Here is a 17384-nt window from a genome sequence, read left to right as displayed (position 1 = left end):
ACTAAACCATGCCATGCCAAACATCTGTCAAGAAAATGCTTGAGCCAATCTGATGGAAGTAGACCATCAGTTTCAGGTCACCTGTCTAGGTGACACAGTTTGTGTTGAGTTGAAAAAACCCAACCAGCACAAGGTTATTCAAGGATCCTTTCCTACCTTTTACCTCCAAATGATTAAGGAATCCAGGAAGACATTCCTAACATGGGTATTTTGATTTTGTTTCTTCCTCTCTATTAGTTTTCCCCTTGTTTTGGAATCCATCCAATTACCATTCTCCTGGAGTATTTTGATAGTCCATCCTGTTCTATACTCTAGCCCAGTGTTTATATTCTATGAAGGGATCTTCTCCAAACAGGCCCTTATTGATGCCTTTATCTCATAGGGAGCTAGGTATTGGTTGTCTACCATATCGACGATCTTTTATCCATAGTCAGCATTTTTACCTAACTGATTTTTGAAAGTTGTTGGTGCAGCTCAATAACTTAATTTGAGAACCTTCCTTTTGCTTCATGAGCAGGCAGCTAAGGATCATAAGTGGAGAATGGTTCTTGGAAGAAAAGGCAAAGCGTTTCAAGCAAGTCAATGTTCTGGGCACTGATGTTGTTCGACAGTCCATCTTAAGAAGAAATCCAGGTAACTAATGGGATCACTTGTCAGTCCATCTTAAGAAGAAATCCAGGTAACTAATGGGATCACTTGTCTCCAAGACTGTAAGCTGATATTTGGTTTGGCTAAATAACTTCCCTGTGAAAATGAAGCAGGTCAACACAGTTGGATTTTCCTCCCTCAATCCCTTAGGACATTTCATAATTTGGTAGCCTGAAATATAAAACTGAATATCATACAAATGAAGTCAGTAGAAAATAAACGTTGTACTGATTTCCACATGCCTGATGTGCTGGGATTTTCAAAGAAGCCGTCCATTCTCATCATAGTGAACAATTTTTCCTGTGTGTTTCTCATGTATTACTAAACAGTTAAGAAAGCAACCAAAAACAGGTGAAATAAGTGCTCTCCATTTCAAAAGAAATGCTTGATTTTTTTTAACCAGGTTTAGTTTCAGATTTTTGAAATGGTATTTTTAAAAATCTAATTACTGTTTCCTAACCAATCACTAGCATTGTACTCTAAAGTCCCAGTCTCACAAATGGGAGCATTAGAAAATACCAAGAAGCATTTTTTGGTTTTCATAATGATTAGATTGAGTCAATAGCATTTATTGGACAGTTATCAAGTATGATAAGCTAATGGTCTTTAAATATGCAAGAAAGTTTCAGTAAATGAGGAATTATACTGGCTCCAAATACCAAGAACAACCAGATTGAGACTGCTTTTCAGTATACCGAAACTACAAATCTAATTGGTTCATTATTGAATTTAGCTTTCTTGTGTATATATTTCCCATGAATGATTTATGTAATAAAGGGAGAATGGGTGAAGCTTTCAAACTGATCTCTGTGTCACTTTTGGGTGTGGCAGCCACAAAAAAAGGCTCCTAAAGATTAGAAACATAAGTTCTGATGTTAAAAAGTCTGGTTGAATAAAAATTATCCAGTCAACTACAGCCTCTACTTACAGTAAATCTCAGAGACTTCTAGTGTGTAGACTACACTTCTAGGCATAAAATGCACACACACGTCTGTCATTCCATGAAGTCTGTCTCTCATGTTCATGATGTATGGTTGTGGTATATTACAGCATACTTGTGTTTACTACTACTGGGAGACTACTACAAGGGTGGTGTACTTAAAAGCAGCCTGGGATACATAGTAAGTTCCAGACCTGCCTTAGGAATATATTGAGAACTTGTCTCAAAATGAAAAAAAATGCCTAAAAAATAATGCCTGTAGTCTATAGATTTAGAAACCTCTTGAATGCAGCATTTCATACCCTAAAAGAATCTGTAGAGTCATAATGAATATGTTCCTTAATTATAATCCTTCTAGGGAAGCTTATCTTATCAAACTTTTTCCTTATGAGTCCTGATCTTAATTCTCAGGTATCTCTACAGCATTCAACAAATTAGAAATAACTATGTATACAAAATAAGTTGGGATTGAACTGCCATTACTGGTTATTCTAACTTTTTTCATCTTGTGGTAATCTAGAAAAATGAGAAGAGAAATTTGCTATCCCTTTGATTGTTTTTGTATATAAACTCATTTTCTATTTTTTTCCATGAGGGTCTGAAGAAATTCAAAGCCAAGAGCAAGCACACCAAGGTGTAGACAAGTCAGATACTTTGTCTTCTGTCAGGCAGAAGACCTCTCATGATGGATCAAAGAGGAAGGGGTAAGCATTTCTAAAATAAAGGATCTTTAGTGTTTTATGTCTGATGTCATTTCAGTGGCCCCAAGAAGGTGAAAAGCTCAACTGGGACAATATTCTATCCTAGGGAAATGCAATCTTTATTTTTTAATCTTGATATTTTTATTGTTATATTAACATTTCACCCTTCCCAATCTCTCCTCTGCAAACCCCTTCCTCACACTCCTCTCCTTGTGTCTAAGATTGTGCTCACCCACCTACCCACCCACCCACTCACCAACTCCCTGCTTACCCCTCCAGCATCCCCCTTCAATGGGACAACAAGCTTCCGCAGGACCAAACACCTCTCCTCCAATGGATGTCAGATAAGACAATTCTCTGCTATATATGTAGCAGGATCCATGGACCCATCCATTTGGTTGGTGGTTTAGTCCCTGGGAGCTCTGTGGGGTCTGGTTGGTTGATATTGTTGTTCTTCCAATGGGGATGCAGACCTCTTCAAATCCTTTAGTTCTTCCCTTAATTCCTCCATTAAGGTCCCCAGGCTGAGTCTGTTGGTTAACTGTACCTGCATCTGTCTTAGTCATGTGCTGGTGGAACCCCTCAGAGGACAGCCATACCAGGCTCCTGTCTGCAAGCACTTGTTTTTTTTCACTTTTTAGACTAAACTTTTTTTAAACATATTTTAAGCAATTTGTGTTACTGTACCGTGGGTATAACTTTTTTAAAAATAGTACATATTTGGAAATTCTTAATTTTAATTTCTAATTCAGCTATATCAGTGAACAGATGTTTTTTGTGGTCCTTACAATGTCAAAAGGAATTCTAAGACTCATTAAGAAAACCACTTGTTTAAATTAGTTGTGTGATATTAAAACAGGTCTTGGGCTATGTAGAGAGGCCAGGTTCAAAACCTTTTTACCCACATGAAAAGCTGAGCATGTCTGCCTGTGCCCATGGCCGCAGTATTGGAAGGGGGAAGCAGGAGTATCAGATCCACAGAGCTTGCTGACCAACTAGTCCATCTTAAAGGCAGGTCAGTGAGAGGCTGTCTCAGGGAATAAGTGGAGATCAATAGAGGAAGATACTTGACATTGTCTATTGCCTTCTTTGCACCTTCCCAATCATGTGACACAGCACTCACTTCTGAACACACACACACACACACACACACACACACACACACACACGTCTTGTTCTGCAAGTACTTCTTAGAATCAGCAATATTATTGGGCTTTGGTGTCTGCAGATGGCCTTTCCTTCAGTCTCTGCTCCATTTTTTTTTTGTCCCTGCATTTTCTTTACACAGGAACAATTCTGGGTTAAAAAATTTAAGATGGATGGGTAGCCCCATCCCTCTACTGGGACTATGTTTTTCTACTGGAGGTGGTTTCTTCAAGTTCTGTATCCCTGGTGTTAGGGAAATGGCTCCTCAGAGCCTCATGCATCTTTGGCATCTGGGACTTTGTAGTGGTTCTCTCTCTCTCTCTCTCTCTCTCTCTCTCTCTCTCTCTCTCTCTCTCTCTCTCTCTCACACACACACACACACACACACACACACACTCCCCACCCTCTACTGCAACTTATTTCTATTCAATCTCCTGGCCCCCTGGACTTCTCTCCAGTCTCTTCCCATACCTGATCCCACCTCGTTTTTTCCTCCCCCTCTCCTTTCCCACCTAGGTCCATCCAATCCTCTGCCTCCCATTATTATTTTGTTCCACCTTCTAAGTGGGATTGAAACATCCACACTTTGGCCTTACTTCTTATTAAGTGTCATATAATCTGTGAGTTTTGAATGAATATTCTGGATATTCAGAATATCATCGATATTCTGAAATTTTGGACTAATATTCACTTATCAGTGAGTATATCTTTTTGGGCCTCTGGGTTACCTTAGTCAGGATATTTTCTATTTTCAACCACGTGCCTACAAAATTTGTGAAGTTGTTGTCTTTAATAGCTGAGTAGTATTTTATTGTGTAAATGTACTACATTTTCTGCATCCATTATTTTGTTGAGTAACATCTGGGTTGTTTCCAGCTTCTGACTATTATAAATATGGCTGCTTTAAACATAGTGGAGCACATGTCCTTGTTATGTGTTAGAACATCTTTTGGGTATATACCTAGGAGTTGTATAGCTTAATATTCAGGTAGAACTATTTCCAGTTTTCTGAGGAACTGCAAGATTGATTTCCAGTTTGCAATCCCACCAGCAATGGAGGAGTGTTCTTATTTCTCCACATACTTGCCAGCGTCTGCTGTCAACTGAGTGTTTCCTTGTGTTGGAGTTTTCTTTCTATTATACTCTGTAGGGAAGGATTAATAGAAATATATTGCTTAAATTTTGTTTTGTCATGGAATATCTTGTTTTCTCTATCCATGATAATTGAATGTTTTGCTTGGTATAGTATACTGGGCTGGTATTTTTGTTCTCTTAGGGTCTGCATGACAGCGGTTCAAGATCTTCTGGCTTTTAGACTCTCTGTTAAGAAGTCTGGAAAAATTCTGATAGGTCTGCTATTATATGTTATTTGGCTTTTCCCCTCATAGTTTTTAATATTCTTTTTTTCCTGTGCATTTAGTACTTTATTATGTGACAGAAAGTATTTTTTTCTGGTCTAATGTATTTGATGTTCTATAAGCTTCTCATAAGTTTATGATCATCTCTTTTTTATATTAGGGCCATTTTCTTCTATGATTTTGTTGAAGATGTTTTCTGGCCCTTTGAATTGGGAATATTCATTCTCTTCTATTCCTATTACTCCTAGGTTTGGTCTTATTGCTGTGTACTGAATTTCCCCGTATGTTTCAGGTTAGGAACTTTGTGTATGTTGTATTTTTTTTTTTTTTTTGGATGTTGTATTTTATGGTATCTTCTATGCCTGAGACTCTCTCTTTTATCTCTCATATCCTGTTGGTGATACTTGCATCTGTAACTCCTGATCTCTTTCCTAGTTTTCTTTTATCTCCAGGGTTGCCTTCCTCTGTGATTTCTTTATTGTTTCTATTTCCATTTTTAGGTCCTGGATTATTTTGTTTAATTCCTTTACCTGTTTGATTGTGCTTCCCTGTATTTTTTTTTTTTTTTTTTTTTTTTTTGGAGCATGACCCCAGCTAGTTTGGAGGCCGAGGCAGGTTTAGTTTTTCCTAGTCTGCTTTTACACCATCTAATTACATGCAAATAATAAGGTCAGGTCTAGGTTAAGGAAAAATCAAGATAATAAACAAAAATAGTCAAGGAACAAGCAAAGCAATAAACAAAGTCCCAATACCAAAATCCTGTGGTCACTTTCTAAGGGCTTCTCAGGATGACCAAGATATGGAGACTACTTTCCTGTCCTAGCACAAAGTCATATTCTTCCCCAAATCATATTTCTGTTTGAGCTTACTTCCTTGTCCTTACCCAATGTCAAATTTTTGTCTTAAGCCTACTTCCTTGTCCTGGCCTAATGTCAAATTTCTGCCAAGCATCCTCAAAAGCTTTCCACATCTCCCCCTTTTTTATTTCATAAATAAGACTGTATCTGTCTTAGGCTGTTCTGACAAGAATGCCTTACTTACCCATCATGGAATATGCATTGCCCATCTGTCTTCGGTTGGTAAGACTCTGTGCAGAACATATCCATTTCTGACTGCCAAAGTGTTAAATTAATAACTCTGTCTGGGGATCCTTTTAAGTTTCAAGCCATGTATTTTGGTGGACAACATGTTGATATTGTTAAATGTGAGTTTTATTAAAGTGGACAGGAATGAAAGTATTCCCAGGACAGGAAGGGCCAGCATGATCAAGTTATATATGACACTCTTGAAGCTTGAACAAGATGGAAATATTGACCTCAGGCCATGACTAATTTTATCAGCAATATCTACAGCATCAAAGCTCAGATAGTCTCTGAATGCAAAGTTAAAATATCCAGAGAGTTGTTAGAATTAAGCCAAATACTCTGCAAGTGTCTTTGAACTTTTTCCCAATTTTAGTGACTATCATTGTAAGTTTTAGAAGTAACACAAATCCATTGGTATTTAGCATGACATTTGGGATGGCTTCTTACTCTTAAACTCCGAACTTCCTTCCCAATATTTTGAATAGGATCATAAAGAACATCAACTGTTGTTCCAAATGCCTATCTAAAATTCTCTTAAGAACTCAGAACATTAGTAACATTTTTGCTAAATGATTAGCAAAAGTAACTGGTTTAATTTCTTGTGTCAAAGCAATTGCAAAAGCAGTGCTGCTATTAATGTAATCAAAGCTTTGATACCAGCAATAACCAAGGTGCTATAAGAGACATCAAGACACAAACATCAGATTGTAAGCAGCTTGACAAGAGACTTGATGAATGAGTCAGGTTCAGGCTATCAAAAGGAAGAAGGGGTGAGTCTGAGCAGAGGAGAAACCTTAACAAGTAGAGAGTCAAGGGCACGTACAAGGTGCTTCTCCAAGCAGCAAAGACTGATATTATATTAAACGTCATTCTCATCCCAAATATAATTTTCCAGTAGAATGAAGATTCTGACAATTTAACAGTGACATTTTGTCAGGGTCCTTTGAAGCAGAGACAACTTAGCAGATTCTATTAAGATTATGCCAGTACCTTTGGAATCCATTTATTCATATTGAACACTGTTGAATATAAAATAAATAGGAGAGTTGCACCCAGCATCGTCTCCCTAAGGAATACGGCTGAGATTTTGTTGTTATTTTTAATATGTTTAGCCTCTGAAAATTTCAAATTTGTATACAATGCACTTTGATCTTATCCACCTATACTACTTCCCACCAACTTCCTCTAGGGCTCATCAACCCATCTCCTCCTGTATTTGATGTGCTTTATGTAAAATTATTGTCATTATCAATAAACCCCTGAGTCCAATTAGTGCCAACCATATTTAAATGTATCCAGAAACAGCCATGTTCAGTGTGCTTAATATCCTGGACTTGAACTCCATTTCCTGAAAAACTCTTTTTGCTTAATTTCCCATTAACTCCATGAAGTAGTCATGCAATCAGTTTTTGCTCAGTACAAGAGCTTTTATTGTGTAAGCTTCATTACCATAGAAGAGAGACCAAGGAAAATATAAAGGTGATTACATCAAAGAATATTCAAAGAGTTTACACACACATGCACATTTGTGCACTCTCGCGCGCGCGCGCGCGCGCGCGAGCGCGCGCGCACGCACGCACACACACACACACACACACACGCACGTATACACACATGCACATGTGCATACATATACATACAAAAGAAGAGGAGAGAGATAGAGATAGAGGGAGAGAGATAGAGTATGATAGGGAAAGAGGGAGAGGAAGAAGGAAAGAGAGAATGCTAGACATAGAGAGAAAGAACACAAATTCGGGTCAAAGGGGAAGGGCAGGTGGATTGGTGACAAATTAGGTAAGTGAATATAATCAAAACACATTATATGAAACTGTTCAAGAAGAAATAAACGTAAAAGATATGCAATTTACATTGTAGCTCAGTGATATGGATCATGCTTAATAAAAACAGAAATTGTACATAGCATATTCTTTCATTTTCAAGAATTGTTTTGTGTTCTATTAATGAGAAAGGTAGTGTAATTTGATACCTTTGTTCCTCCCAGAAAATTGGTTCCTTTCTGTGTAAGTTATATGTAATTCCCTGTTTCTGAATTCTTGCAAAGTCTCAGCCCAGAACATGCTTCTCTCTCTCTTAGCTGGCACTGATGAGTTTCCAAAGTAGATAGACTTTTGCTTAGCATAGGGGCAGAGATCTGGCTTATGAACAAGTAATATGTTCTCTGGGGAACTAGAGAGACTCACACCCAACTCCCAAGAACCCCTCCTCCTAGCCCTGTTCTTTTATTGAACAATTATTTATTGGTGAAAGAAATATAAACTTTATTTTATTATTCACTTTGGTACTGGGGAATCAAATTCTGTTCTTTGTTCTTGCTAAACATGCTCTGTGGGTGTGCCTGATACCCAAGTTTGCCAGAAGAAAGTATCAGAAGCAAGTTACACACTGTTGTGAGCTGCTACACAACAAATTGAACTTAGGTCTTCCTGAAGAGCAATCAGTGATCTTACCTGTTGCCTTGCCTCTCCAGCCCCTCCTTTACTTTTAAAAATCTATCAAAACATATTTGCAGTATCTAAAGATTCTTAGATATGTGGCCTTCCACTCAAATACAGTTGACTTACCAGGGCTACATCCTTAGAGAAAACAGACTGCTTCTCTCTGTGTCCCTAGAGAGTGGCAATTGCTCTACTGGCAGAAGTAGGATTTCGTGCCCATTTCCCATCTCCTCACTGGGAATTTGTCTGACTTTGACTTGCACATATTTTTGTTTTGTATGTATATATTTTCATGCTGCCATAACCACTGTGTGTTCACATATATCCAGAAGATATTGTTTTTTCAGTTGTCCACCACCTCTATCCCTTACACTCTTTCTGTCTCCTCTTCTGCAATGACCCCAAGGGAAGAGTGTTACAGTATTTATATCTCTTTTAGGACTATGCATTCTAAAGTCCAATATTTTCTGTGCCTTTCCCAGTTGTGTGTCTGTATTAATCACCATCTACTGCAAACAGCAATTTCTCTGATGGGGGTTGACAGGTGCATTAGACTACAGTCTACTATGATGATGGGTTTTCTTATCTTATTCTCAAATTCATATGTTTATTTTCAGTTTTCTTCTTAGCAAGTTCAGATCAGCAACCAGAGGAGAAATCAGAACTCCAAAGGCTGAAAGCGGAAGAAGCTATAGCTTGGACTTAGACAGCCAAAATCAGAGTTTCAAGTCAGCCTCCAGTTCAGACAGGTAAGAGACATACAAATTAAGTAATGGTACAACCTAGGAATTAAGTGGATGACTTTCCAACCATGTAGGGAGTCTAAATATCTGTAAAGGCCTGGCATACAGAGAATGCCTAATATATGTTACACAAAGACAAGAAGACAATTTTCAGTTGTTATAGAAAACCTTCCTCTTCAATTTACAGCTGTTAAAAATATTTGTGCTATCTAAAATAATACAACCTCATATTTGGGATGTTGGGGCTATAGTTCAAACAGAGATGTACATGACAGTTAATTTTTTTCATCCTTTTCTTAATCTTTTTTTTTTATTTTTTAAAACGACTTTATTTTACCAAACAAAGATAAATGTACAGATTTTAAACATTTTTTGCTTAAAATTATACATTTTTGTCAGTACTGTTTTTTCAGACATTAAAATAATTTTTACATAAAACCATGTGAATATATTTTTTTAGTCAGTACTTGATTTTTTTCAAGGGCTTGACAGTATGCATTGAAAACCTAATAGTTACAATAAGCGTAAAGTACATGCAAAACAAAACGCAACATGGAAATAGTCAAAGTCTTCTTGTTTTGTAAATATATGTATATTTTTTGTTTTCTTTATTTCTTGGACTTCATACAGTCTGTGAGTTGTTTCTGGGGGAGTGCAAGCCTCTGGGGTTAGCATCTTTTTCCGTTTCAACTTCTAAAACAAAATCCTCTAAGTGTCATATCTACTCTGTTGCAGCTTTCAAAAACCATTAATAATTTCATCATCTGTGCTGCCCCAGAGAATTTTTTGTGACTCCATTTATTTCTTGTTTCACTGCCTCTGATTTTCAGATGGGTCAAGTGAGACTATCTTGTGCATAATGTCATCTCCTGTCAGGAAAAGCAAAGAGAAAAAGTGAGGATAGCCAAGAGCATAGTCACTTCAAATCAGTTTTGATTGACTGTCTTGTTTTAGCATAAGTTGGGCCATATTTTCCATATTATCAAAGCCAAAGGTAAGAAAAAAATATCTTCTCTCATGGTACACTGATTTGTGCACATGCTTACCCCATTTTGGTTTTGGGTGTTCAGGCTACAACAATACTTGCTAGTCTCTCCATTCTTTTCTCTTTAGATTCTACAAACAGAATTTTATTTTTCTTATACCACTGCCCCATTTTGCTTCACTGTGGTGCTGAGTATGGAACTAAATATGTCACATGTTGTAATCTATTATATAGGCCAGAACTTTTCTGGAGAAGAGACATTCTTTTCACTATTGATATTTTTATTATTATGGTATCTGTTCATATTAGTTGTATTTTTTATCCAGAATTCCTCTACATGTCACTTTATATAAGACTGTAAAGAAAAAACACACAAGAAAGAAATTATTTATTATCCATTTTATTATCCACTATCAGAGGATCAGTATTGTGTACCGAATTTTCCAAATGCTCAAAAATGAAAATGTATCCCCTGTGTGATTAAAACATAAGCAAAATATCTTTGTCCTTGAAATAGTTTCACTGGATTCCCATCTATGCTGCCTTATTCATTTTCTTTCTTCAAAGCCCCAATCAGGTATGCTTTTGCATACCAGTCAAATAAGCTTCCAGGATGAGAAAACAGAACAGTGGCTGAGGGTTTCAGAATATCATGGGCTATATGATGAGTAAAAGGCTATCTGTGGCTACATGACTAAAGCATGTCTAAAAAAGTTCAAAATGGAGAAGGGGAGAGAGAAGGGGACATGAGAGAGAGAGAGAGAGAGAGAGGAATAAGAGAGGTGGGGGAGAATTTTAGTTTTTGTCTTCACCTTAGAGATGAAAGATATTGGTCTCTTCTTCTCAGCATCTTTAGTTGGAACACTGTGGTTGAGCCATTTTGTTTTATTTTTATTGATAGATTTAACGTTTATTATTTTGCACAAGGTGTTGTGTTGCACATATGAATGTGCACTGAATGCATGCTTAGTGCCCGTTGAAGCTCAAATGGGGGAGCACTGGATTCCCTGAGGTTGGCATCACAGGTGCCTCAGAACTACCATGTGGGTACAAGAAATCAAACTTTGGTCCCCTAGAAGAGAAGCTAGATTTATAGCCCCTGAACCATCTCTCCAGTACCATCATATTGTTTTATATTTTAGGCTAACATTTTAAGAAGAGGGTATATAAAAGGGAGGAAAGAAGAAGTTCTTTGTTAAAAAAAAACAAAACCCCAAAAATACAAAACAAACAAAAAACCTGAGTATCCCAGGCCTATCAAGCAAAACCAGATAATGTTATTTGAATTATTTGCCTTATATTAACCAGTCAAGGACAAGCAGCTGTCTCCAAATGATCAAGGTGTTTATGCTGTGATTCCAGACTCACTTTGCCTGGGTGTGTGTCTTTTGTCTTCTCTGTTTCTTGGCATGAGTAATTACAAAGCAGTAATACCATATGGGGATATTTCATCAAATACTGGTGTTTTGACAAAAGATTTTCCTGTAATTATAAACTGAAAGACAGACTGTAAATAGCTTTTACAACATTCATGTTTATTCTTTGGAAATGCCATACATGCGTACAGTCTATTGGTATTCTCTGCGTTCCCCACTTCCACCACCAGCCTCTCCCAGATAACTCTCATGTTTCCATAGAAGACTTTATCTTTTTGTTCCAATGTAATTTCTTTATTGATTCATTATTTATCACATTCACTTTCTAATCCTTCTCTGTCTAACCACCATACTTGTGACCTTCCCTCTAGCAAAAATAATAATAATAATAATAATGTCCCATTAGTATTATCTATATTCTCATTTGGAGTACGGTCAGAATCTTAGTGGCCTGCCTCCTAAATTGGACTAAGTCTTTTCTTGGAGCCATCTATTTGTGGAGGATAACATCCCAGCCTCCTATCACAAATGTCTTTTAGATTTTGAATAGCTAAAATAGTTTGTAGACAATTGGAATGTTGTTATCAGAGTTGTTTGGCTCTTGCATGTCAAGAGCAATGCTTTCCTATGAAGAAAAAATGAAGATTCTCAAAAGATCCAGGAAGCAAATTGTCCTATCCCTGGACATGTATTGACCTTGGTAATGACTCACTAATGGATTGCTATAAGGAGCTCCATTTCCTTGTTCCAAGTGGTTCCTTAAAATATTGAGGTTGGGGGGCTATTTTTTCTTAACTATCATCTAAAGAAATTGTGAGGTGCTCATCTCTTTCATATATGACGTCATCCAGCTGAGTGATCATTCTCCTCTTTTCTTGATAAAGCATACTATTTCTTCATGGTTCATTAGGCTTTTCCTGGAGCAACTGGGCTAAAATGTTCCCTTTTAAAACTCACATCATGTATGAGTAGAAACGATATTTTATTAGATGCCTAATTGATTTTTTTTTCAGTAGTTTCAAAGCTGGGGCAATATAAACAGGATAGGAAAGGCTTAGCAGTCTTTCAGAAGTCATAAAAAATAGCTATTCACTTGTTGCTAGGGACTGGACATACGAAACAAAGGATATTTTTACAAGGTTGTCCATTGCCAATAATAAATGGGATACCACTCACAGCAGCTATTTCAATTTTTTTTTTTTTTTTTGAAGTTCTGGTGAGTAATCACTGTGCTTCATCAGAAACAGATCTCCAGACAAAGATTCATGTGAGTGATTTATCAGCCAATTGGCTTGATTTTTTAAAATGTATTTTATGTGTATGATGTGTTTGGCCTGACTGTATTTCTCTGCACCAAAAGTGATCCTGATGCCCACAGTGGCCATAAGAGAGCATCAAATCCTCTGAAACTGGATGGAGTTACAAAGTGATGGACTGCCGCCATGAGGATGCTGGGAAATGACCTTGGGTCCTCTGGAAGAGCAGACAGTGCTTTTAACCTTCAAGCCATCTCCCCACCTCTCACCCAGCTAATTTTGAGAAAAATAGAGAGGGGATTTGGAGAGGCAGAAGAGAGAAAGGAAAGGCTAGGTAATGATGTTGGTCAGGTTAGACTGAGTCTGAGACCTTAGCCACAGCCTTAGGAATACGAACTATTTCCCTTTGTATTTGGAGAAACCAGGCCATTTTACTGTAACCTAAACCAGTCACTGACTATAGATTCCTCCATGCTGGGTTTCCTTGTTTAACAATAAAAGATAAGGGGAATTCAGAAAAATAAGAATTTGGCATAACATTTTTTAGTATAAGTATACACAGTGAAATATTAAAAGACTTAATTCTTAATAAAGTTTGTCTATATGAAATTCAAATTTAACTAAGAATTCTGTATTTTAGTCTGAATTTTATACCATGTGGGTAAGAAGGAGAAAAATTCCAAGGCATTTCTGGGCCTGTAGCTTCAGTCTCCATGGACAAATCTTAGAGGCATGAAGTACAAAGCAGTATCAGAAAGGTTCTTAAAAACTATGGTGAGTTATGTAGAACTAGTTATAGGATGTAAGGGCTGAGGTAGGACTACTGCAGTATTTTCTTATCATCATTTGAAAAACACAGAACACTTGAAATCTGTTGTGTAGTACAAGTGGATGGAGGGGAAGCTATATTCCTAGGCAACAATTTGTTCATGTTAGTGAAGGGTATGGTAAGGATTTTACCGTCAGACCTTGCTTCCCATCATTCCTAGTCACTTTGTTGTTTTTCCTTCCTCTTTGGTCCCCAATACACAGACACACAGACACACAGACACACACACACACACACACACACACACACACACACACACACTAAAGTTATTATTTTACTTTCAATTGCTCTTAGTGATGGTCACACATTCTACGAAGTTCTACAAGCTGCATTACTTCGCTCCAAACCAAAAGCAGAGAGGACACCATTAAATTCAGCCTTTGCTAACCTCATCCTTATTCCAAGCCCAAATTTTCTGTATTTCATGATCTCCTAGAAATAAGGTGTATTTTTTTACCTTCATGATTAAAAAAAATATATTTCCATATGTATATTATTTGAGAAAAGTAGGTTTCTTAAATCCATCATATGATATAATACTGACTGTACTTTCATTATAAGTAATATTTTCCTATCCTAAATAGGATTTTTATTATCCCCCCTGGAACTGAGATTTCAGGTAGGTGGCATCCCCTCCATAATACTATTCTCTAGCTTGAAGTCAGGATCACATACATAGTCAAATACTGGTTTCTTTCCCCTTCCCTGCCTTTTCTTTAGACAACACACTGTAATTTACTCAGCAAACTCCTTCAAACATTTTTATTTTATGTTTTATCTCTAAAGGAATGTGAATTTTATTCTATAAATTACCTGTGAGTGTTGGGGATAGAACAACTGAATTCCATATTGATATTCTACTTTTAATATATCAGGCAACTGTGGTACATGTTTATAATATAGCAGCACATGGGGAAGAGTTGGCTTTATGCCTGGGACCTCATAGCCAGCCAGACTAGCCTGCTTGGTGAGTTTAGTGCCACCAAGAGACTCTGTGTTTTAAGACAGGTAAATGGCACATAAGAATGATAATTACCTACTGACCTCAATACACACAGATTCCATCCACAATGCACATTCAAAACTCTCTCTCTCTCTCTCTCTCTCTCTCTCTCTATCTCTCTCTCTCTCTCTCTCTCTCTCTCTCTCTCTCTCTCTCTCTCTCTCTCCCCCTCTCCCTCTCCCTCTCTCTCCTTCCCTCCCTCCCTCCCTCCCTCCCTCCCTCTCTCTCTCTCTCTCTCTCTCTCTCTCTCTCTCTCTCTCTCTCTCTCTCTCTCTCTGTGTGTGTGTCTGTATGTCTGTCTTTCTCTATATACTGTCTGTCTATGGGTCTCTGTATTTGTTCCCATCTACTGCAGGAGGAACAATCTCTGATGATGGATGAATAAAACACTGACCTATGAGCATACATACCAGAATAGTATTGGGAGTTATTTTATCACTCTGTTTTTATTTTTTAAAAGACTGGTAGTATTTGGTTTTACCCTAGGTTCCTGGGCTGTCTAGTCTCTGGTGTTTAGTCACCCAAGGAGTGCCAGTGATTTTTTTTCCATCCTGTGGAGTGAGGCTAAGGTCAAATCAGTTATTATTTGAATATTACCATAAGCTTTCTGCTATGTTTACTCTAGCATTTAGATCTACTAATTCTTATATTTCTATTTTAACTTCTTTTGTGTAAGTGAGTACATACCCCTTTAATGGAAGCCACAAAGTGTCATAAACAACCTAAAGCATAATGTCAGACAATTGAGGGCTTTAGAAAACAGCATCTTGGTGCACTGAAGTGAGTGCACGGAGAGAAATATTGATTTATCAATATACTTATCAGCAGAAGACAAATGAGGTCTAGAGTTCCACAACATTCTGCACCAAGAAACTTGTATATACAGCCCATTTATAACCGATTCTTTCAGAATGTGTTGGCCTCTATAGTTTAAATTTGTTAAAGTGTAGACATGCATATCTGTGTGTTTATATATCTCTGTAAATGGCTTCATATATTCAAGCTAATATATGGGCTTTGTGGCCCATACATTCTCCATCTCAACTTGTCAATTCTCCGGTTGGAGAAAGAAAGCAGTACAGACAATATATAAATAAAAGAGTATGCATTATTTCTAATACCATTTAATTTATTGATATTGAAATGTAAAGTTCATATATTTATGTATCATAAGATACTTTTGTTCTTATCATCAATCTAAAAGTGAGAAATTATTCTCAGCTTGCTAACCACAAAAATATTATATGGGCAAACTTCAATCCACAGACCATGTTGCTGAATCTTAGTATTTCATAGTCATTCACTAAACCAAAAAAAATTATATATATATATATATATATATATATATATATATATATATATATCTTCATTTATCATAGTCACTATGAGGACAGCTCAGCCCTTTTCATGTGAGTGCTATGATAAATCGGAAGCATGCTGACCCATGGAAAGGGATGAATGCAAGTGGACACGTGTCTGAGATAAATGGACTTACTAAGCAATTTAGTACAATGCATTTCAGCTTTTTCTGTCTATTGGAACCTGCTAAGCAGTTTTTAAAAATAGACTGATTTCTAGATCACGTGCTTATAGTGTCCACTGTGAGGGTTCAGATGTGCCACAAGAGGTCAAGACTTATCTTACATGAGAAAAATTAAAGATTTAACATTTTAGGTTGCCAAAAGCTGGGGGAGAAAACTGCATTTAACTTTCCCCTCTTTAAGTTTTAATGTTTCTGTCTTATTTATCAGATTTATCCCATTTTCCAGATATAACTTTCCCCATTTTCACATATATTCAAAATGAAGAAGTTTGAAAAGCTTATGAGCCTCAGAAGGAAAAGCCTGCATTCTCTGTATGGTACCATGTATCGTGCCTTGGTCTCAATGTTAGTAGCTTTCACATTAATAGTGTCCTTTGGACACACTCATTTAACAAGGCTCAATATTTTCATTCATTCTAGAAAGGGAGGGTACCATAAAATGATTTCCTAGATTCCACTCCCATGAGAGTATTATAGAAACCAGAAAGACAATGCATTCAATTATAGTATCTGTTCTTCTTATTCTTGAATCCTCTAAACAGAAATGTATACATCTCAAGGGAAACATCAATATTTGGGGGACATAATGGAATTAGAGACAACAAACACATAGGCTTTTCAAAGTATATTTCCTGAACTAAAATAGACAAGATTAGTCTAATCCAGAAAAAAATGTGTTTCGCAGTAAGCTAATGTAACTAAGCCCACAGACCCTGTCAAGTTTATCTCTTTCTTTTTGCCATTTTCCCCTTGACTCTGTTGGCCTGAACATTTGTTGCCACTAGTTTCTAAAATATATTTAAATCATGGCAACACAATGTCTGAATCAAAAAAATGGAGCTATCAGAGTTGGCTTTCAAACTTTTCTAAATTTGACACAGATGCTGTCATCCTTATTTAAGTGGCAAAGGTTCCTGTATTTATGTCATATTTAAATAACATCTAAAACACTTGACACCTAAGTATTTAAAATTCCGTGCCTCTTTAGACTAAACCTTCCCTTAGTCTAATCAACCAAAAGGTAATATGCTGAGGCATTCACAGTAAATGTCAAGGACAAATGTGGAAGTGCATGTCATTTATGAGCTAATGCTGTTGGCAACAATAATTTTCAGTGGCTGACTTAGGATCACAAGAATTTTTTCCTTATTATAGGGTAGCCTGTTAAATGTCATCACTCTGATTTACCAACTGCTACCTGAGCTTCTGCTGTGACAGGACTTTCACTTTCAGACTTTGAAACTATGATGGAAATTTTGTCAAAACTGCATATATCTGGGAAATCCTTCAACACAGATAGAAGAAGGAATATTCA

General features: G+C 36.9%; 1 protein-coding gene across 4 annotated transcripts in view; it reads left to right on the top strand.

Annotated features, from left to right (window-relative positions):
• Positions 1–17384, top strand: part of SYTL5 (synaptotagmin like 5) — a gene marked incomplete at both ends in the record, with an annotated part of 89717 nt that overhangs the window by 22116 nt on the left and 50217 nt on the right. For all 4 annotated transcript variants that reach the window (XM_080910292.1, XM_080910290.1, XM_080910291.1 and 1 more), the window contains 3 exons: positions 518–633; positions 2184–2292; positions 8952–9083. In XM_080910292.1, coding sequence (XP_080766418.1) covers positions 518–633; positions 2184–2292; positions 8952–9083 — 357 coding nt within the window. The remainder of the gene's footprint in view (positions 1–517; positions 634–2183; positions 2293–8951; positions 9084–17384) is intronic.

Source organism: Micromys minutus (genome assembly GCF_963924665.1).
Source record: "Micromys minutus genome assembly, chromosome: X".
Taxonomy (NCBI): domain Eukaryota; kingdom Metazoa; phylum Chordata; class Mammalia; order Rodentia; family Muridae; genus Micromys; species Micromys minutus.
This window is presented reverse-complemented; position numbering and strand designations above follow the sequence as displayed.